At 41.6% G+C, this 22,721-nt stretch overlaps 1 protein-coding gene across 1 annotated transcript in view; it reads left to right on the forward strand.

Annotated features, from left to right (window-relative positions):
* The window catches only part of LOC110529313 (formin), a 57,246-nt gene that overhangs the window by 33,896 nt on the left and 629 nt on the right, over positions 1–22,721 (forward strand). Inside the window, exons 9-16 of the mRNA XM_036984665.1 lie at positions 4,007–4,136; positions 4,387–4,533; positions 6,497–6,556; positions 6,843–6,963; positions 10,404–10,496; positions 18,685–18,736; positions 18,940–19,089; positions 19,989–20,070. Of these exons, the coding sequence (XP_036840560.1) occupies positions 4,007–4,136; positions 4,387–4,533; positions 6,497–6,556; positions 6,843–6,963; positions 10,404–10,496; positions 18,685–18,736; positions 18,940–19,089; positions 19,989–20,070 (835 nt within the window). The remainder of the gene's footprint in view (positions 1–4,006; positions 4,137–4,386; positions 4,534–6,496; positions 6,557–6,842; positions 6,964–10,403; positions 10,497–18,684; positions 18,737–18,939; positions 19,090–19,988; positions 20,071–22,721) is intronic.

The raw sequence follows: 22,721 nt of genomic DNA on the forward strand, positions 1-22,721 counted from the left end.
AAGCATTTCACTGTTAGTCTACACCTGTTGTTTAAGAAGCATTTCACTGTTAGTCTACACCTGTTGTTTAAGAAGCATTTCACTGTTAGTCTACACCTGTTGTTTAACAAGCATTTCACTGTTAGTCTACACCTGTTGATTAAGAAGCATTTCACTGTTAGTCTACACCTGTTGTTTAAGAAGCATTTCACTGTTAGTCTACACCTGTTGTTTAAGAAGCATTTCACTGTTAGTCTACACCTGTTGTTTAAGAAGCATTTCACTGTTAGTCTACACCTGTTGTTTAAGAAGCATTTCACTGTTAGTCTACACCTGTTGTTTAAGAAGCATTTCACTGTTAGTCTACACCTGTTGTTTAAGAAGCATTTCACTGTTAGTCTACACCTGTTGTTTAAGAAGCATTTCACTGTTAGTCTACACCTGTTGTTTAAGAAGCATTTCACTGTTAGTCTACACCTGTTGTTTAAGAAGCATTTCACTGTTAGTCTACACCTGTTGTTTAAGAAGCATTTCACTGTTAGTCTACACCTGTTGTTTAAGAAGCATTTCACTGTTAGTCTACACCTGTTGATTAAGAAGCATTTCACTGTTAGTCTACACCTGTTGTTTAAGAAGCATTTCACTGTTAGTCTACACCTGTTGTTTAAGAAGCATTTCACTGTTAGTCTACACCTGTTGTTTAAGAAGCATTTCACTGTTAGTCTATACCTGTTTTTTAAGAAGCATTTCACTGTTAGTCTACACCTGTTGTTTACAAAGCATTTCACTGTTAGTCTACACCTGTTGTTTAAGAAGCATTTCACTGTTAGTCTACACCTGTTGTTTAAGAAGCATTTCACTGTTAGTCTACACCTGTTGTTTAAGAAGCATTTCACTGTTAGTCTACACCTGTTGTTTAAGAAGCATTTCACTGTTAGTCTACACCTGTTGTTTAAGAAGCATTTCACTGTTAGTCTACACCTGTTGTTTAAGAAGCATTTCACTGTTAGTCTACACCTGTTGTTTAAGAAGCATTTCACTGTTAGTCTACACCTGTTGTTTAAGAAGCATGTGACAAATAACATTTGATTTGATTGTAAGTGTACGCATTGGAACAAAACGGAAAAGTAGGAAGTAAAAGTAGGAAGTAAAATTAGGAAGTGTACCAATCAATATGTGCTGTGATTTGTTGGTTAAACTCAACTGACATTCCAAAATATACATTTATGCATTTCACTCATTTCATGAGCCACATCAGTTGGCATCATTTGAATGAACATTTTATTTTACCATGTAAATAATTGCCACACAGTACCAGGCAGCATAGACGGCACAACGGTTCACCAACAAAAAAATCCCCTTTATAATAAAGCATTCTATGCATCCTTGCATTTGCAGACTTACTGTATGTAAGATATACCACATGATCAAAAGTATGTGGACACCTAATCGTCAAACATCTCATTCGAAAATTATGGGTATTAATATGGAGTTGGTCCCCTTCTTTGCTGCTATAACAGCCTCCACTTATCAGTGAAGGCTTTCCACTAGATGTTGGAACATTGGACTTGCTTCATTCAGCCACAAGAGCATTTGTGAGGTCGGGCACTGATGTTAGGCGATTAGGCCTGGCTCGCAGTCGATGTTCCAATTCATCCCATAGGCGTTCTATGGGGTTGAGGTCAGGGCTCTGTGCAGGCCAGTCAAGTTCTTCCACACCGATCTCGACAAAAGATTTCTGCATGGACATCGCTTTGTGCACAGGAGCATTGCCATACTGAAACAGTAAAGGGCCTTCCTAAAATGTTGCCACAAAGTTGGAAGCACAGAATCATCTAGAATGTTATTGTATGCTGTAGCGATTTCCCTTCACTGGAACTAAGGGGCCTAGCCCGAACTATGAAAAACAGCCCTAGACCATTATTCTTCCTCCACCAAACTTTACAGTTGGCACTTTGCATTGCGGCAGGTAGCATTCTCCTGGCATCCGCCAAACCCAGATTCATCCATCACACTGCCAGATGGTGAATCGTGAGTCCTCACTCAAGAGAACGCGTTTCCACTGCTCCAGAATCCAATGGCAGCGAGCTTTACACCACTCCAGTCGACGCTTGGCATTTCGCATGGTGAAACCCTTTTCATGAAGCTCCAGACGAACAGTTCTTGTGTGCTCGATTTTATTCACCTGTCAGCAACGGGTGTGGCTGAAATAGCCGAATCCACTAATTTGAAGGGGTGTCCACATACTTTTGTGTATATATAGTGTAGCTTACTATTCCTAATGTGATGAACAGATTGGATAGTCATAAATTAGGCTAATAAAATATCTAATTTACTGTTCAATGCAGCACCTGGTGACGTAGAGTAGGTCTAAGCTATATCACATATGTTTCTTCTCCTTTCTTTGCATGGGAAAAATGTGCCCTTTTTCTAAACACATTTCATGCAATTCTACTGTAGTTGATATGACTGGAGACATTAGCTGAATCATTTGACAGGGTAGCCTACTCTGGGTAGACTACTCTGGGTAGACTACTCTGGGTAGACTACTCTGGGTAGCCTACTCTGGGTAGACTACTCTGGGTAGACTACTCTGGGTAGACTACTCTGGGTAGCCTACTCTGGGTAGACTACTCTGGGTAGACTACTCTGTGTAGCCTACTCTGGGTACTCTGGGTAGACTACTCTGGGTAGACTACTCTGGGTAGACTACTTTGGGTAGACTACTCTGGGTAGCCTACTCTGGGTACTCTGGGTAGCCTACTCTGGGTAGACTACTCTGGGTAGCCTACTCTGGGTACTCTGGGTAGCCTACTCTGGGTAGACTACTCTGGGTAGACTACTCTGGGTAGACTACTCTGGGTAGCCTACTCTGGGTACTCTGGGTAGCCTACTCTGGGTAGACTACTCTGGGTACTCTGGGTAGACTACTCTGGGTAGACTACTCTGGGTAGCCTACTCTGGGTAGACTACTCTGGGTAGACTACTCTGGGTACTCTGGGTAGACTACTCTGGGTACTCTGGGTAGACTACTCTGGGTACTCTGGGTAGACTACTCTGGGTAGACTACTCTGGGTACTCTGGGTAGCCTACTCTGGGTAGACTACTCTGGGTAGACTACTCTGGGTAGACTACTCTGGGTACTCTGGGTAGACTACTCTGGGTACTCTGGGTAGACTACTCTGGGTAGACTACTCTGGGTACTCTGGGTAGCCTACTCTGGGTACTCTGGGTAGCCTACTCTGGGTACTCTGGGTAGCCTACTCTGGGTAGACTACTCTGGGTAGACTACTCTGGGTAGACTACTCTGGGTAGCCTACTCTGGGTACTCTGGGTAGACTACTCTGGGTACTCTGGGTAGACTACTCTGGGTAGACTACTCTGGGTACTCTGGGTAGACTACTCTGGGTACTCTGGGTAGCCTACTCTGGGTACTCTGGGTAGACTACTCTGGGTAGACTACTCTGGGTACTCTGGGTAGACTACTCTGGGTACTCTGGGTAGCCTACTCTGGGTACTCTGGGTAGACTACTCTGGGTAGCCTTCAACTACAGATTGAAGTCTTTTCATTGTCATCTCTTTACAACAGGAGCCATTTTCTTTCCAAACTATGTTTTCCCGCGATTGTATTTTAAAATATTGCGATCTGCCTGGCTGGGCTTCTCTACTTTTCAGTGACAGTCGCAACTCAACAATCATCTATTTGGCATTTGCCGTTCGCGGCCCAAATTGCCGATCCTTCAGACTAAGTGATTTAACACAATAAACAGCTTTATTTTATTAAAGAAGCTAATGGTCCAGCCTATTTTGAATGATTGTATTTATTTCTGTATAGGGCATTTAAGCTCTATAATTTTGGCAAATGTAATTCAATTTACTTTAGGGGGAAGCTTAGCGGTTATGATGGTTATGTTATTTTCAAGACGGTCTTCATCCGTAACCGTCGGTTACACGGTAATTCTGCCAGCCCTAAACTCTAATGTAACTTCCATCATGTCTTCTTCCTGTCTCCCCGTGTTGTCTCTAGGTTCCTCTATGAGTTATCTCAGATACCAGACTTCCCAGGCAGAGCTTCATGTATCATCTTCCAGTCTGTCTTCAAAGACGCCATCGCCTCCGTACAGCGGAAGGTTGACATCGTCTCTCGCGTCTGCAAGGTAGTTCCAAGATAATAAGAGATTCCCGATTCCCTACCAGGTGAATTGAGGAGCTTGCTGTGCTCATTTAAACACACATTCAAGCCTATGTGTCAGGCCTCATTTCCATGGTCTATTTCGGTGGCTCGGTAACAGAGTAACCACAGGAAGCGTGTGTACTGTACACCACATTGTTCAAAATAATCTGTAGTGTTCTGAAGTGCAGTCAAACGTCTCTAAGTTAACAGGAGGTTGGTATCTCTGAATGTAGGATCTGTTGGAGACCTCCAGTGTGAGGGAAGTAATGGGTCTGGTTCTAGCTCTGGGGAACCACATGAACGGGGGCAACAGGACCAGAGGACAGGCTGACGGTTTCGGGCTGGAGATCCTGCCCAAACTGAAAGACGTCAAGAGCAGGGTAATGAAGTCTCAACTCTACAGTATTGTAGTGACTTTAGTATAATTCCTAACAACCTCATGTAAAAAGGTTCAAACCCCTTGGTGAAATGGCTAAAGTGTTGGACTGACAATCATAATCACAGAATAGTGTACAATCAGATTAGTGTACATTGTATACACACATACCAAGGTTTAATTATTAGTTTGTCTTGTACACATTCACAGCTAAATGCTGTTCCTCTCCAGTACCATCCAATAGCATCATTTTTTCTTTTACCTTAATTTAACTAGGCAAGTCAGTTAAGAACAAATTCTTATTTACAATGACAGCCTAGGAACAGTCAGTCAACTGTCTTGTTCAGGGGCAGAACGACACATATTTTCCTTTGTCAGCTCATTGATTCGATCTAGCAACCTTTCAGTTACTGGCCCAACGCTCTTACCACCAGGCTACCTGCTCGAACCAGTAGGCTACCTGCTCTAACCACCACTAACTACTAGGCTACCTGCTCTAACCACTAGGCTTCCTGCTCTAACCACTAGGCTACCTGCTCTAACCACTAGGCTACCTGCTCTAACCACTAGGCTACCTGCTCTAACCACTAGGCTACCTGCTCTAACCACTAGGCTACCTGCTCTAACCACTAGGATACCTTCTCTAACCACTAGGCTGCCTAACCACTAGGCTACCTGCTCTAACCACTAGGCTACATACTCTAACCACTAGCCTACCTGCTCTAACCACTAGGCTACCTAACCACTAGGCTACCTGCTCTAACCACTTGGCTTCCTACTCTATCCACTAGGCTACCAATTCTAACCACTAGCCTACCTGCTCTAACCAATAGGCTACCTACTCTAACCATTAGGCTACCTGCTCTAACCACTAGGCTACCTGCTCTAACCACTAGGCTACCTACTCTAACCACTAGGCTACCTGCTCTAACCACTAGGCTACCTGCACTAACCACTAGGCTACCTAACCACTAGGCTACCTAACCACTAGGCAACCTGCTCTAAACACTAGGCTACCTGCTCTAATCACTAGGCTACCTGCTCTAACCAGTAGGCTACCTGCTCTAACCACTAGGCTACCTGCTCTAACCACTAGGCTACCTGCTCTAATCACTAGGCTACCTGCTCTAACCAGTAGGCTACCTGCTCTAACCACTAGGCTACCTGCTCTAACCACTAGGCTACCTGCTCTAACCACAAGGCTACCTGCTCTAACCACTAGGCTACCTGCTCTAACCACTAGGCTACCTGTCTCTAACCACTAGGATACCTGCTCTAACCACTAGGCTACCTGCTCTAACCACTAGGCTACCTGTCTCTAACCACTAGGCTACCTGCTCTAACCACTAGGCTACCTGTCTCTAACCACTAGGCTACCTGCTCTAACCACTAGGCTACCTGCTCTAACCACTAGGCTACCTGTCTCTAACCACTAGGCTACCTGCTCTAACCACTAGGCTACCTGCTCTAACCACTAGGCTACCTGTCTCTAACCACTAGGCTACCTGCTCTAACCACTAGGCTACCTGTCTCTAACCACTAGGATACCTGCTCTAACCACTAGGCTACCTGCTCTAACCACTAGGCTTCCTGCTCTAACCACTAGGCTACCTGCTCTAACCACTAGGCTACCTGCTCTAACCACTAGGCTTCCTGCTCTAACCACTAGGCTACCTGCTCTAACCACTAGGCTACCTGCTCTAACCACTAGGCTACCTGCTCTAACCACTAGGCTACCTGCTCTAACCACTAGGCTACCTGTCTCTAACCACTAGGCTACCTGCTCTAACCACTAGGCTACCTGCTCTAACCACTAGGCTTCCTGCTCTAACCACTAGTCTTCCTGAGGCAGAAGACAGACAAATGTGGAGTTGGTTTGCAGTGATCTTTCTTTTGATTATGTGCATTGTGTTTTTTAACATTCTGCTTGATGTCGTTTTGATGTGTCGTGTCTTTGCTCATTTCAGGACAATCGAATCAGTCTGGTCGACTACGTGGTATCATACTATCTCCGCAATCTGGATGAGGTAATGTCACTTTATTGGTCTATGGTGGTTTGGTTGATCTATGGTGGTTTGGTTGATCTATGGTGGTTTGGGTTGGTCTATGGTGGTTTGGTTGGTCTATGATGGTTTGGTTGATCTATGGTGGTTTGGTAGATTTCTGGTCATTCTGGTTTAGCTTTTTTGCTTCCATTCTAGAATGTTGATCAACATTGTTATTGCTGTTGTTGTTGGTGATGTTGTTGTTGTTGTCATCACTGGATATTGTTGTTGATGTTGTCACTCTGATGTTGTTGTTGTTTCCCTCCAGAACGCTGGGACAGAGAGAAGTGTCTTCCCTCTCCCCGAGCCTCAGGATGTGTTCCTGTCAGCCCAGGTCAAGTTTGAAGACATCACCAAGGAGCTGAGGCAGCTGAGACGGGACCTGACAGGTGGTGGAATCACAATACATGAGTCATTATTGATTGGATGATAATGCCCTTTTCCAGGCATTTAACTCACTATTAAGAGAGAAACTCCCCTCGTTCACCACCAATGGTGAGAGGTCTTTTAGGCATCACAATACCCACTTGAATAACTGAAAAGTGTGACAGCATGTTTTTTGTATTTCTGTGAATGTAACGGTGTTACTCTGAGGTTAGTGTGTTATGTGTTAGTGTTTGAGAGCCTCCTTCAGCCTCTGTAACTCTATCTCTGTAGTTAGTGCTGCTTCAGATTCCTCACAGCCGCAACCTCAGGCCCAGTCAGTCTGGCAGTGTTCTGTTCTCACCAGGCCGCAACCTCAGACCCAGTCAGTCTGGCAGTGTTCTGTTCTCACCAGGCCGCAACCTCAGACCCAGTCAGTCTGGCAGTGTTCTGTTCTCACCAGGCCGCAACCTCAGACCCAGTCAGTCTGGCAGTGTTCTGTTCTCATCAGGCCTCATTCAGACAGCAATAGGATGGTTTCCCGTCAGCCATTACTGGCCACAGCAGACATTTAAAAAAATAACAATTTTAATGCTAGTACCATCTTTGACCAACTCACAGTCCACTCCGCTTCAGAACAAAATAGTTCCTCTCCTCCACAGTCCACTCAGCTTCAGAACAAAAGAGATCCTCTTCTCCACAGTCCACTCAGCTTCAGAACAAAGGAGGTCCTCTCCTCCACAGTCTACTCAGCTTCAGAACAAAAGCGTTCCTCTCCTCCACAGTCCACTCAGCTTCAGAACAAAAGAGTTCCTCTCCTCCACAGTCTACTCAGCTTCAGAATAAAAGAGTACCTCTCCTCCACAGTCTACTCAGCTTCAGAACAAAAGCGTTCCTCTCCTCCACAGTCCACTCAGCTTCAGAACAAAATAGTTCCTCTCCTCCACAGTCTACTCAGCTTCAGAACAAGAGTTCCTCTCCTCCACAGTCTACTCAGCTTCAGAACAAAAGAGTTCCTCTCCTCCACAGTCCACTCAGCTTCAGAACAAAAGAGTTTCTCTCCTCCACAGTCCACTCAGCTTCAGAACAAAAGCGTTCCTCTCCTCCACAGTCCACTCAGCTTCAGAACAAAAGAGTTCCTCTCCTCCACAGTCTACTCAGCTTCAGAACAAATGAGTTTCTCTCCTCCACAGTCTACTCAGCTTCAGAACAAAATAGTCACTCTCCTCCACAGTCCACTCAGCTTCAGAACAAAAGCGTTCCTCTCCTCCTCCTCTCTTTTATTCCACCTCAGTCATCCTGGAATGTCTTTAAGTGTGCCCATATGCCAGCCAACCAGCCCCAACTATGGTCGCCCTGAGGACAATGTATGGCTCACTCTCTCTGCCATTGTGTGTGTGCTTGGACATTTCTCAGGTTACTGTTTATGTGCATGCGTGTGTGAACACACGTGCACGTCTGCATGTGTGTCGTGTGGAGACTTCTTGGAGTCACTCTTGGAGTCTCTGTGATACTGTCCTGGCGCCTTTCAGATACAGCTCTTATCCTGCCCATCAGATCTGTCTCTGTGTTGTGCCTCCTCCTCCTCCCCGGCTCCTCATCCTCCTCCTGTTCCTGCTCATCCTCCTCCTGCTCCTTCTGCTACTCATCCTCCTAATTCTCATCCTGCTCCGCATCCTCCTAATTCTCCTGCTCCTCATCCTGCTCCTCTTCCTCCTCCTGATCCTCCACCTCCTCTCCCTGCTCCTCCTCTTGCTCCTCCTCCTTCCTCATCCTCCTCCTCCTGCTCCTGCATGTCTTTGTGTGATTGTACTGTATGTTGCCAGTTGAACAGCTTCACATCGCTGCTCTGTCCGTATGTAATCTGAGGGGGGTACTCCTTATCAACCCAATCACACTGCCCTACACACACACACACACACACACACACACATGCAAGCACACACACACACGCACGCACACACGGAACACCCTACACACACCCCTTATCTTCTGTTTGGGGCTCTGCAGAGATACGCTACTCTACCCTGCTTCTCCGTATCACCCGGCCTCCCCTGTGGCCCCCAGATGTGTGTCACAGATTCCTTTCTCTACCTCTCAACATGACTAGGTCTTATCACTGAGGCGCTCAACCACCGTGACATCTCTCCATCTATCTCAGGATCCTTTTGTCCCGCTGTTTCAACCTCCCTCATGCCTGGATTGAACCGTGCTTTTGTTTTGCTTTGGTTTGTGTGTGTGTGTGTGTGTGTGTGTGTGTGTGTGTGTGTGTGTGTGTGTGTGTGTGTGTGTGTGTGGTGTGTGTGTGTGTGTGTGTGTGTGTGTGTGTGTGTGTGTGTGTGTGTGTGTGTGTGTGACTCTCTTCTCCACCTTCTTGTATTGTTGTTGGACAGTGGTTTTGGTGGTGGCGTTTATCCCAGAGCATTATGCTGGGAAATATGAACCGCCGTAGAAAACGAATGACTCACTTTGTGTGTGTGTGTGTGTGTGTGTGTGTGCGCGTGGGTGTGTGCCCATGCAAAATACATTTTGAATGTAGTTGTTATATTTTCCCGAAGGAGTTTCCATTAAGTGTCATAACAACCTTTACCGAGCATGTCAAATCCCTAGGTTGTAGAATAGAAGCTGTTCCATTGTCAGGAAGTAAATCACATCTTTGTGGCAGCACTGATTGGTCACACAGGTCAAGAGCTCTAAGAGGGACTGCCCTATCACAGAAGAATTGTAACCTGAAACAAATCACCCAAAAACACAACTCAAAAAGTGGGTTTGATTTAGTCTCACGTTGCCACGTTGGCTGTGTGAAGAGGCTACGTTGGTTTTGCTGTGTCAAACAGTTGCTTCACTACAGTTACAGAACACTTTTAATGTCAAGTAGGCATGTGTTCTCTGTTTACCTGAGACGGAATTACCCTCTTCAAGTCTGACAAGAACAAACTCCTCTCCAGCACAAAAGACAGAAAAACAAACAAAGGAAAGAAAGACTCGCCACAATGAAGACACCCGCCTCCACAGTTTACACAAATCCTCAATGAAAACAGTATTCTTTGTAATTTTATCTGGGTGGTGATGATGGAGCGTGGCATGGGGGGACAGGAGGGAGGGGGTGTGTTACTGTGACTCCCAGCAGGCTGTATTATGACTGGGCCTGGAGACTGGCTCCTCTTGCTCTCCTGTGATGCCCTGATTGGACAAACAGTGAGCCAGAGGGAACAAACAGAACAGGGACAGGTCTAGGAGCCACAGAGAGAGAGAGAGAGAGAGAGAGAGATATCGGCTGCCGCCAGCTGTATGTTCATCGGTGCATCTAAACAGTTGTTATCAAAAAGAGAAACCTTAACGATAACCTTCCCCTCTGGTACAGGTGGAGCTGACTGAAGCTCTGTCTGTCCGTCTGTCTCTGTGTGTTGATTTGGAAAAAGTGTATGAGAGAAGTCTAACAGTATATGTTTTCCTGTTTTTCCAGTGTGTGAGAAAGGTGTTCAGAAGGTGTGTTCCAGCTCTCCAGACGAGCACCTCCAGCCGTTTAAGGACAAGATGGAGGCGTTCGTTCTGATTGGTGAGTAGCCTATAGCACTGGGCAATAATGAGGACAACAGTAGTCCCCAGTAGTTAGTAGTATAGTGACACAGCAACAATAGTTAGTAGTAGTTAGTAGTATAGTGTCATAACAACAGTAGTTAGTAGTTGTTCGTAGTAGTATTGTGACACAACAACAGTAGTTAGTAGTAGTATAGTGACATACCAACAGTAGTTAGTAGTAGTATAGTGACACAACAACAGTAGTTAGTAGTATAGTGTCACAACAACAGTAGTTAGTAGTATAGTGTTTTAACAACAGTAGTTAGTAGTATAGTGACACAACAACAGTAGTTAGTAGTACAGTGACACAACAACAGTAGTTAGTAGTAGTAGTAGTAGTAGTAGTAGTAGTTAGTAGTATAGTGACACAACAACAGTAGTTAGTAGTATAGTGTCATAACAACAGTAGTTAGTAGTATAGTGACACAACAACAGTAGTTAGTAGTATAGTGACATAACAACAGTAGTTAGTAGTATAGTGACACAACAACAGTAGTTAGTAGTAGTAGTAGTAGTAGTAGTTAGTAGTATAGTGACATAACAACAGTAGTTAGTAGTATAGTGACACAACAACAGTAGTTAGTAGTAGTAGTAGTAGTAGTAGTTAGTAGTATAGTGACATAACAACAGTAGTTAGTAGTGTAGTGACACAACAACAGTAGTTAGTAGTATAGTGACACAACAACAGTATTTAGTAGTAGTTAGTAGTAGTTAGCAGTAGTATAGTGACACAACAACAGAAGTTAGTAGTAGTTAGTAGTAGTATAGTGACATAACAACAGTAGTTAGTAGTAGTTCGTAGTAGTAGTAGTTAGCAGTAGTATAGTGACATAACAACAGTAGTTAGTAGTAGTATAGTGACATAACAACAGTAGTTAGTAGTAGTTCGTAGTAGTAGTAGTTAGCAGTAGTATAGTGACATAACAACAGTAGTTAGTAGTATAGTCACACAACAACAGTAGTTAGTAGTATAGGGACACAGCAACAGTAGTTAGTAGTATAGTGACACAACAACAGTAGTTAGTAGTAGTTAGTAGTAGTTAGTAGTAGTATAGTGACATAACAACAGTAGTTAGTAGTAGTTAGTAGTAGTTAGTAGTAGTATAGTAACATAACAACAGTAGTTAGTAGTAGTTCGTAGTAGTTAGCAGTAGTATAGTGACACAACAACAGTAGTTAGTAGTAGTTAGTAGTAGTATTGTGACACAACAACAGTAGTTAGTAGTAGTTCGTAGTAGTATTGTGACACAACAACAGTAGTTAGTAGTAGTTAGTAGTAGTATAGTGACGTAACAACAGTAGTTAGTAGTAGTTAGTAGTATAGTGACACAACAACAGTAGTTAGTAGTATAGGGACACAGCAACAGTAGTTAGTAGTATAGTTACACAACAACAGTAGTTAGTAGTAGTTAGTAGTAGTTAGTAGTAGTATAGTGACATAACAACAGTAGTTAGTAGTAGTTCGTAGTAGTAGTAGTTAGTAGTAGTATAGTGACACAACAACAGTAGTTAGTAGTAGTTCGTAGTAGTATTGTGACACAACAACAGTAGTTAGTAGTGGTTAGTAGTAGTATAGTGACATAACAACAGTAGTTAGTAGTAGTTAGTAGTATAGTGACACAACAACAGTAGTTAGTAGTATAGGGACACAGCAACAGTAGTTAGTAGTATAGTTACACAACAACAGTAGTTAGTAGTAGTTAGTAGTAGTTAGTAGTAGTATAGTTACACAACAACAGTAGTTAGTAGTAGTTAGTAGTAGTTAGTAGTAGTATAGTGACACAACAACAGTAGTTAGTAGTAGTTCGTAGTAGTATTGTGACACAACAACAGTAGTTAGTACTATAGTGACATAACAACAGTAGTTAGTAGTAGTTAGTAGTAATTAGTAGTAGTATAGTGACACAACAACAGTAGTTAGTAGTAGTATTGTGACACAACAACAGTAGTTAGTAGTGTAGTGACATACCAACAGTAGTTCGTAGTTGTTCGTAGTAGTATTGTGACACAACAACAGTAGCTAGTAGTAGTATAGTGACACAACAACAGTAGTTAGTAGTATAGTGACACAACAACAGTAGTTAGTAGTATAGTGACACAACAACAGTAGTTAGTAGTATAGTGACACAACAACAGTAGTTAGTAGTATAGCGACACAACAACAGTAGTTAGTAGTTGTTCGTAATAGTATTGTGACACAACAACAGTAGTTAGTAGTAGTATAGTGACATACCAACAGTAGTTAGTAGTATAGTGACACAACAACAGTAGTTAGTAGTATAGTGACACAACAACAGTAGTTAGTAGTATAGTGACACAACAACAGTAGTTAGTAGTATAGTGATACAACAACAGTAGTTAGTAGTAGTTAGTAGTATAGTGACACAACAACAGTAGTTAGTAGTATAGTGTCACAACAACAGTAGTTAGTAGTAGTATAGTGGCATACCAACAGTAGTTAGTAGTATAGTGACACAACAACAGTAGTTAGTAGTGTAGTTACATACCAACAGTAGTTAGTAGTATAGTGTCACAACAACAGCAGTTAGTAGTAGTTCGTAATAGTATTGTGAAACAACAACAACAGTTAGTAGTATAGTGTCACAACAACAGCAGTTAGTAGTGTAGTGACACAACAACAGTAGTTAGTAGTATAGTGACACAACAACAGTAGTTAGTAGTAGTAGTAGTAGTTAGTAGTAGTATGGTGACATAACAACAGTAGTTAGTAGTATAGTGACACAACAACAGTAGTTAGTAGTATAGTGTCACAACAACAGTAGTTAGTAGTAGTATAGTGGCATACCAACAGTAGTTAGTAGTATAGTGACACAACAACAGTAGTTAGTAGTGTAGTGACATACCAACAGTAGTTAGTAGTATAGTAACACAACAACAGTAGTTAGAAGTAGTAGTAGTAGTAGTAGTTAGTAGTAGTATGGTGACATAACAACAGTAGTTAGTAGTATAGTGACATACCAACAGTAGTTACTTATGTAGTGACATACCAACAGTAGTTAGTAGTATAGTGACACAACAACAGTAGTTAGTAGTAGTAGTAGTAGTAGTAGTAGTTAGTAGTAGTATGGTGACATAACAACAGTAGTTAGTAGTATAGTGACACAACAACAGCAGTTAGTAGTAGTTCGTGATAGTATTGTGATACAACAACAGTAGTTAGTAGTATAGTGACATAACAACAGTAGTTAGTAGTATAGTGACACAACAACAGTAGTTAGTAGTATAGTGACATAACAACAGCAGTTAGTAGTATAGTGACACAACAACAGTAGTTAGTAGGTTAGTGACACAACAACAGTAGTTAGTAGTAGTTAGTAGTAGTAGTAGTTAGTAGTAGTATAGTGACATAACAACAGTAGTTAGTAGTATAGTGACACAACAACAGTTGTTAGTAGTATGGTCACACAACAACAGTAGTTAGTAGTAGTTAGTAGTAGTAGTAGTTAGTAGTAGTATAGTGACACAACAACAGTTGTTAGTAGTATGGTCACACAACATCAGTAGTTAGTAGTAGTTAGTAGTAGTTAGTAGTAGTATAGTGACATAACAACAGTAGTTAGTAGTAGTTCGTAGTAGTAGTAGTTAGTAGTAGTATAGTGACACAACAACAGTAGTTAGTAGTAGTTCATAGTAGTATTGTGACACAACAACAGTAGTTAGTACTATAGTGACATAACAACAGTAGTTAGTAGTAGTTAGTAGTAGTTAGTAGTAGTATAGTGACACAACAACAGTAGTTAGTAGTAGTTCGCAGTAGTATTGTGACACAACAACAGTAGTTAGTAGTGTAGTGACATACCAACAGTAGTTCGTAGTTGTTCGTAGTAGTATTGTGACACAACAACAGTAGTTAGTAGTAGTATAGTGACATACCAACAGTAGTTAGTAGTAGTATAGTGACACAACAACAGTAGTTAGTAGTATAGTGACACAACAACAGTAGTTAGTAGTATAGTGTCACAACAACAGTAGTTAGTAGTAGTATAGTGACATACCAACTGTAGTTAGTAGTATAGTGACACAACAACAGTAGTTAGTAGTGTAGTGACATACCAACAGTAGTTAGTAGTATAGTGACACAACAACAGTAGTTAGTAGTATAGTGTCACAACAACAGCAGTTAGTAGTAGTTCGTAATAGTATTGTGACACAACAACAGTAGTTAGTAGTATAGTGTCACAACAACAGCAGTTAGTAGTGTAGTGACACAACAACAGTAGTTAGTAGTATAGTGACACAACAACAGTAGTTAGTAGTAGTAGTAGTAGTTAGTAGTAGTATGGTGACATAACAACAGTAGTTAGTAGTATAGTGACATACCAACAGTAGTTAGTAGTGTAGTGACATACCAACAGTAGTTAGTAGTATAGTGACACAACAACAGTAGTTAGTAGTAGTAGTAGTAGTAGTAGTTAGTAGTAGTATGGTGACATAACAACAGTAGTTAGTAGTATAGTGACACAACAACAGTAGTTAGTAGTATAGTGTCACAACAACAGCAGTTAGTAGTAGTTAGTAGTAGTATTGTGACACAACAACAGTAGTTAGTAGTATAGTGACATAACAACAGTAGTTAGTAGTATAGTGACATACCAACAGTAGTTAGTAGTGTAGTGACATACCAACAGTAGTTAGTAGTATAGTGTCACAACAACAGTAGTTAGTAGTAGTATAGTGGCATACCAACAGTAGTTAGTAGTATAGTGACACAACAACAGTAGTTAGTAGTGTAGTGACATACCAACAGTAGTTAGTAGTATAGTGACACAACAACAGTAGTTAGAAGTAGTAGTAGTAGTAGTAGTAGTATGGTGACATAACAACAGTAGTTAGTAGTATAGTGACATACCAACAGTAGTTACTTATGTAGTGACATACCAACAGTAGTTAGTAGTATAGTGACACAACAACAGTAGTTAGTAGTAGTAGTAGTAGTAGTAGTTAGTAGCAGTATGGTGACATAACAACAGTAGTTAGTAGTATAGTGACACAACAACAGCAGTTAGTAGTAGTTCGTGATAGTATTGTGATACAACAACAGTAGTTAGTAGTATAGTGACATAACAACAGTAGTTAGTAGTATAGTGACACAACAACAGTAGTTAGTAGTATAGTGACATAACAACAGCAGTTAGTAGTATAGTGACACAACAACAGTAGTTAGTAGGTTAGTGACACAACAACAGTAGTTAGTAGTAGTTAGTAGTAGTAGTAGTTAGTAGTAGTATAGTGACATAACAACAGTAGTTAGTAGTATAGTGACACAACAACAGTTGTTAGTAGTATGGTCACACAACAACAGTAGTTAGTAGTAGTTAGTAGTAGTAGTAGTTAGTAGTAGTATAGTGACATAACAACAGTAGTTAGTAGTATAGTGACACAACAACAGTTGTTAGTAGTATGGTCACACAACAACAGTAGTTAGTAGTAGTTAGTAGTAGTTAGTAGTAGTATAGTGACATAACAACAGTAGTTAGTAGTAGTTCGTAGTAGTAGTAGTTAGTAGTAGTATAGTGACACAACAACAGTAGTTAGTAGTAGTTCATAGTAGTATTGTGACACAACAACAGTAGTTAGTACTATAGTGACATAACAACAGTAGTTAGTAGTAGTTAGTAGTAGTTAGTAGTAGTATAGTGACACAACAACAGTAGTTAGTAGTAGTTTGTAGTAGTATTGTGACACAACAACAGTAGTTAGTAGTGTAGTGACATACCAACAGTAGTTCGTAGTTGTTCGTAGTAGTATTGTGACACAACAACAGTAGTTAGTAGTAGTATAGTGACATACCAACAGTAGTTAGTAGTAGTATAGTGACACAACAACAGTAGTTAGTAGTATAGTGACACAACAACAGTAGTTAGTAGTATAGTGTCACAACAACAGTAGTTAGTAGTAGTATAGTGACATACCAACTGTAGTTAGTAGTATAGTGACACAACAACAGTAGTTAGTAGTGTAGTGACATACCAACAGTAGTTAGTAGTATAGTGACACAACAACAGTAGTTAGTAGTATAGTGTCACAACAACAGCAGTTAGTAGTAGTTCGTAATAGTATTGTGACACAACAACAGTAGTTAGTAGTATAGTGTCACAACAACAGCAGTTAGTAGTGTAGTGACACAACAACAGTAGTTAGTAGTATAGTGACACAACAACAGTAGTTAGTAGTAGTAGTAGTAGTTAGTAGTAGTATGGTGACATAACAACAGTAGTTAGTAGTATAGTGACATACCAACAGTAGTTAGTAGTGTAGTGACATACCAACAGTAGTTAGTAGTATAGTGACACAACAACAGTAGTTAGTAGTAGTAGTAGTAGTAGTAGTTAGTAGTAGTATGGTGACATAACAACAGTAGTTAGTAGTATAGTGACACAACAACAGTAGTTAGTAGTATAGTGTCACAACAACAGCAGTTAGTAGTAGTTAGTAGTAGTATTGTGACACAACAACAGTAGTTAGTAGTATAGTGACATAACAACAGTAGTTAGTAGTATAGTGACATACCAACAGTAGTTAGTAGTATAGTGTCATAACAACAGTAGTTAGTAGTATAGTGACACAACAACATTAGTTAGTAGTATAGTGACATAACAACAGCAGTTAGTAGTATAGTAACACAACAACAGTAGTTAGTAGTAGTAGTAGTAGTAGTAGTTAGTAGTAGTATAGTGACACAACAACAGTAGTTAGTCGTTTAGTGTCACAACAACAGCAGTTAGTAGTAGTTCGTAATAGTATTGTGACACAACAACAGTAGTTAGTAGTATAGTGACACAACAACAGTAGTTAGTAGTATGGTCACACAACAACAGTAGTTAGTAGTATAGTGACATAACAACAGCAGTTAGTAGTATAGTGACACAACAACAGTAGTTAGTAGTAGTTAGTAGTCAGTAGTAGTAGTTAGTAGGTTAGTGACATAACAACAGTAGTTAGTAGTAGTTAGTAGTAGTAGTAGTTAGTAGTAGTATAGTGACATAACAACAGTAGTTAGTAGTATAGTGACACAACAACAGTTGTTAGTAGTATGGTCACACAACAACAGTAGTTAGTAGTAGTTAGTAGTAGTAGTAGTTAGTAGTAGTATGGTGACATAACAACAATAGTTAGTAGGTTAGTGACACAACAACAGTAGTTAGTAGTAGTTAGTAGTAGTAGTAGTTAGTAGTAGTATAGTGACATAACAACAATAGTTTGTAGTATAGTGACACAACAACAGTAGTTAGTAGTAGTTAGTAGTAGTAGTGTATATATATATCGCTCCCTCTCTCTTTTGCTCTCTATCTCTCTTTCTCCCTCCCTCCTCACGTTGCTCCTATCATAATTATTCAATTGTCTCTAGCTCTCAGATAAGGAAGCATACATCCTGTTGCCATGGCGAATTTCTTATCTGTTTTTTTTTAGAGGCTTGATATGGGTCTGAGGGGAAGATAGACAGCTTACGGTGAAGTTCAGAGGCTAGACACACAGATAGGGATCAGGCAGTGTGTACTGGGACTCTGGAGAGAGACAGATAGGGAGAACGTTCAGTGGGAGAAACTGTTCAGAGAAGGAGAGAGAGCGAGAGAGAGAGAGAGCGAGAGAGTGAGAGAGAGAGCGAGAGAGCGAGAGAGAGAGAGAGAGAGCGAGAGAGTGAGAGTGAGAGAGCGAGAGAGTGAGAGTGAGAGAGCGAGTGAGAGAGAGCGAGAGAGCGAGAGCGAGAGAGCGAGAGAGCGAGAGAGCGAGTGAGTGAGTGAGTGAGAGAGTGAGTGAGTGAGTGAGTGAGTGAGTGAGTGAGTGAGTGAGTGAGTGAGAGAGTGAGTGAGTGAGTGAGTGAGAGAGTGAGTGAGTGAGTGAGTGAGTGAGAGAGTGAGAGAGTGAGAGAGTGAGAGAGTGAGAGATCGATCTGTTCTGCATGGCTCTAAGTCTTTGGATTGAAATAGAATCATAGACCATTATAGTTACAATTAAGGCAGCAAAACAGCCCCTTTGTGGGAGAATTGCATGTAAAATGTGTGTTTTTAAGAAGAAAAAGTTTCCATTTAACTTGCAATTGTCAAGACCATTGTACAGTACAGTACCTTCTCAGTGCTTGTCTTTGCATGCCGGTGTATGTAGTTCATTTAAATGTTATACAATTGTGTATATTTCATTTGCAGCGCATAAAGAACATGATGACGTGCATGCCCAGTTGATGTTTGCACAAAAAAGGTTTGAAAACACACCTCTCTCGTTCTACTTCTACATAACCTTTGTAGTATGACGAAATGCGTTTAATTGAAGAGCTCCACAGGGCGTCGACAGTAATTAAATTATTACACGAGAGATTCACTGGACCAGAAGTTCAATTATTACACAAGAGATTCACTGGACCTGACGTTCTAACATCCTCTTCCCTTATCTCCGTTCCTCAGCTTCCACGAGCTGGTGACGTTCTTAGGGCTGAAGCCCAAGACAGGAGAGACCGAGGTGGCGACAGGTCACTTCTTCATGCTGTGGTTTGAGTTCTGTACCGACTTCATGACCAGGTGGAGGAGAGAGAACAAGAATATCTCCAAAGAGAGGTGTGTGTGTGTGCGTGCAAAAGATGTCATTTGGAACCACCCTTGTGTGATGTAACCTTGCCAGAGAACTGATGACTTGCGGTAGCTCCCCAGGCTCAGTCTTGTGGCGTGCAGAAGACCCGGGTTCAAAACCCTGGTCAGTTACGGCTACAAACACAGTGAACTACTGTAGCTCCAAGACTGGAGTAATTTAATTCCCACAGGGATCACTTACACATACTGAAAACATATGTATTCACTTCAGTGGATAAAAACATCTAATTGACGTATACAATATATATTACTTGGATTTGACCGTGTATTATTTGCTTATATAACTATATCCCCTTGAGAATTGACTAAATAAGGAAGATGGCTATCTAAGATGGCCGCCATCACCCATCTGCTACATCCAACAAAGACACTTCCGTTCCACGGACTGACTGATAGTTGAGTAACACTGTTCTACGTTTTATTAATTTAGCAGGCGCTCTAACCCTGAGCGACTTATCATACCCGTCCCTCGGTGGGAATCAAATCCACAACCCTGGAGTTGCAACCGCCATGCTCTGCCAACTGAGCTACACAGGACCAGACTGACTGACTGACTGAGACTGTCTGTCTGTCTGAAGATTGTGATCTAGTGGAAAACATTGTTCTATCTAGAACATCGGTCGAATCTCCTGTATGTTACTGGGTCCGGTCCGAGGCTGATGTGAACTTGTCTCCTGGGGGGGGGGGGGGGGCGTACGTATCAAGTGTCTCAGAGTTCTGATTTAGGATCAATTCTGATAACAGTGCCTAGGATTACATGGATAGGGGGGGGGGGGGGGGGGGGGGGGCTAATCCTAGGTCAGCACTCTCACTATGAAACTGATGTGAACCTGCTCTTTTCCCCCATCCTTCCCTCTTTCTCCCAGACTGAAAGAGGCTCAGCTGTCGGTGAAGAAGATTACAGCAGACAAGAAGGTGGAAACTAGGAAGATCAACCCTAACAGTCTGGTGAGAACAACACAACTCAAACTTAAGATAGACATATAGTCAGGGGGTGCAACTTTGGTTTTAGAAGTGGGAGGGACATAGATTTTCTTTTATCTGATTGGATAAATAATCCAAACAGCCTCTCCAACCTCTCTGAGGTGTCCACATGGTCCTAAAGCACACTGTTGCCTCGTCTTGTATCACATTCCAATGATAAAACTGGGGGGGAACAAAAATGTAATTTTTGTTCGCTCTCTCTCGCTCTCTCTCGCTCTTTCGCTCTCTCTCGCTCTCTCTCGCTCTCTTTCGCTCTCTCTCGTTCTCTCGCTCTCTCTCTCGCTCGCTCTCGCTCTCTCTCGCTCTCTCTCGCTCTCTCTCGCTCTCTCGCTCTCTCTCGCTCTCTCTCGCTCTCTCTCGCTCTCTCTCGCTCTTTCGCTCTCTCTCGCTCTCTCGCTCTCTCGCTCTCTCTCGCTCTCTCTCGCTCTCGCTCTCTCTCGCTCTCTCTCGCTCTCTCTCGCTCTCTCTCGCTCTCTCTCTCTCTCTCGCTCTCTCTCACTCTCTCTCGCTCTCTCTCGCTCTCTCGCTCTCTCTCTCTCGCTCTCTCTCTCGTCATGTTCCCCCCGTCCCCAGTGAAAGCTGCGCCCCTGCATACAGTATAAAGCTCTGAGCACCACTATCGACTATCCATCACATCTGATTAACCCTGACAGTGTGGAGAGTCTCAGGGAAACATTACCACTCAACTCAACACAAACAGAAAACATGTTAGAATGAATTTCATGGTTATTGCAGTACATTACTTAAGCAATAAAGCATGAGGTGGTGTGGAAGCTCAAATACAATTGTATTGGTCACATACACATGGTTAGCAAATGTTAATGGTCACATACACATGGTTAGCAGATGTTAATGGTCACATACACATGGTTAGCAGATGTTAATGGTCACATACACATGGTTAGCAGATGTTAATGGTCACATACACATGGTTAGCAGATGTTATTGGTCACATACACATGGTTAGCAGATGTTATTGGTCACATACACATGGTTAGCAGATGTTAATGGTCACATACACATGGTTAGCAGATGTTATTGGTCACATACACATGGTTAGCAGATGTTATTGGTCACATACACCTGGTTAGCAGATGTTATTGGTCACATACACATGGTTAGCAGATGTTAATGGTCACATACACATGGTTAGCAGATGTTATTGGTCACATACACATGGTTAGCAGATGTTATTGGTCACATACACATGGTTAGCAGATGTTATTGGTCACATACACATGGTTAGCAGATGTTATTGGTCACATACACATGGTTAGCAGATGTTATTGGTCACATACACATGGTTAGCAGATGTTAATGGTCACATACACATGGTTAGCAGATGTTAATGGTCACATACACATGGTTAGCAGATGTTAATGGTCACATACACATGGTTAGCAGATGTTAATGCGAGTGTAGTGAAATTCTTGTGCTTCTAGTTCCGACAGTGCAGCAATGTCTAACAATTCCCCAACAACTATCTTATACACACAGATCTAAGTAAAGGAATGGAATAAGAATATATACATGTAAATATATGAAAGAGCAATGACAGAGCGGCATAGGCAAGATAAACATTATGGCCAATATACCATGGCTAAGTGCTGTTCTTAGACACGACACTATGCAGAGTGCCTGGATACAGCCCTTAGCCGTGGTACGTTGGCCATATACCACAAGTCCCTGAGGTGCATTATTGTTATTATAAACTAGTTACCAACGTAATTAGAGCAGTAAAAATAAATATTTTGTCATACCCGTGATATATGGTCTGATACACCACGGCTGTCAGCCAATCAGCATAAGGGCTCGAACCACCCAGTTTATAAAGAGAAATAATGCACACTCAAAGATGCCCTTCAAGCCAATCAGAAACGACGGTTCAACAATGCTGTGGTATAAAGATATGAAGTACACCCTAACAGTCTGGTGAGAGTACGATAGATAGATGATGACATGATCCTATCACGCTAACCAGATTTTGGGGCTAAGTTATTAGCATCATCCATTTGATAGATTTTGTGATTCAGGCAAAAAAAAATGTTTATTTATCTCAGGAACCTGGGTTTGATTGAATAATTTAATTACTGTTCCATGCATAATAACTTCCACTGGGCCTCAAAAGTGTGAAATTCTCCTCCCCCTATGGGCTGTTCTGGCTCGGACAAGGCTTCCTTAATGACTTAGTTGGACAAGGCTTACTTAATGACTTAGTTGGACAAGGCTTACTTAATGACTTAATTGGACAAGGTTTATTTAATGACTTAATTGGACAAGGCTTTCTTAATGACTTAGTTGGACAAGGCTTACTTAATAACTTAATTGGACAAGGCTTACTTAATGACTTAATTGGACAAGGTTTATTTAATGACTTAATTGGACAAGGCTTACTTAATGACTTAGTTGGACAAGGCTTACTTAATAACTTAATTGGACAAGGCTTACTTAATGACTTAGTTGGACAAGGCTTACTTAATGACTTAGTTGGACAAGGCTTACTTAATGACTTAACTGGACAAGGTTTATTTAATGACTTAATTGGACAAGGCTTACTTAATGACTTAGTTGGACAAGGCTTACTTAATAACTTAATTGGACAAGGCTTCCTTAAT

The sequence above is a fragment of the Oncorhynchus mykiss genome, chromosome 8, assembly GCF_013265735.2.
Source record: "Oncorhynchus mykiss isolate Arlee chromosome 8, USDA_OmykA_1.1, whole genome shotgun sequence".
NCBI classification, from domain to species: domain Eukaryota; kingdom Metazoa; phylum Chordata; class Actinopteri; order Salmoniformes; family Salmonidae; genus Oncorhynchus; species Oncorhynchus mykiss.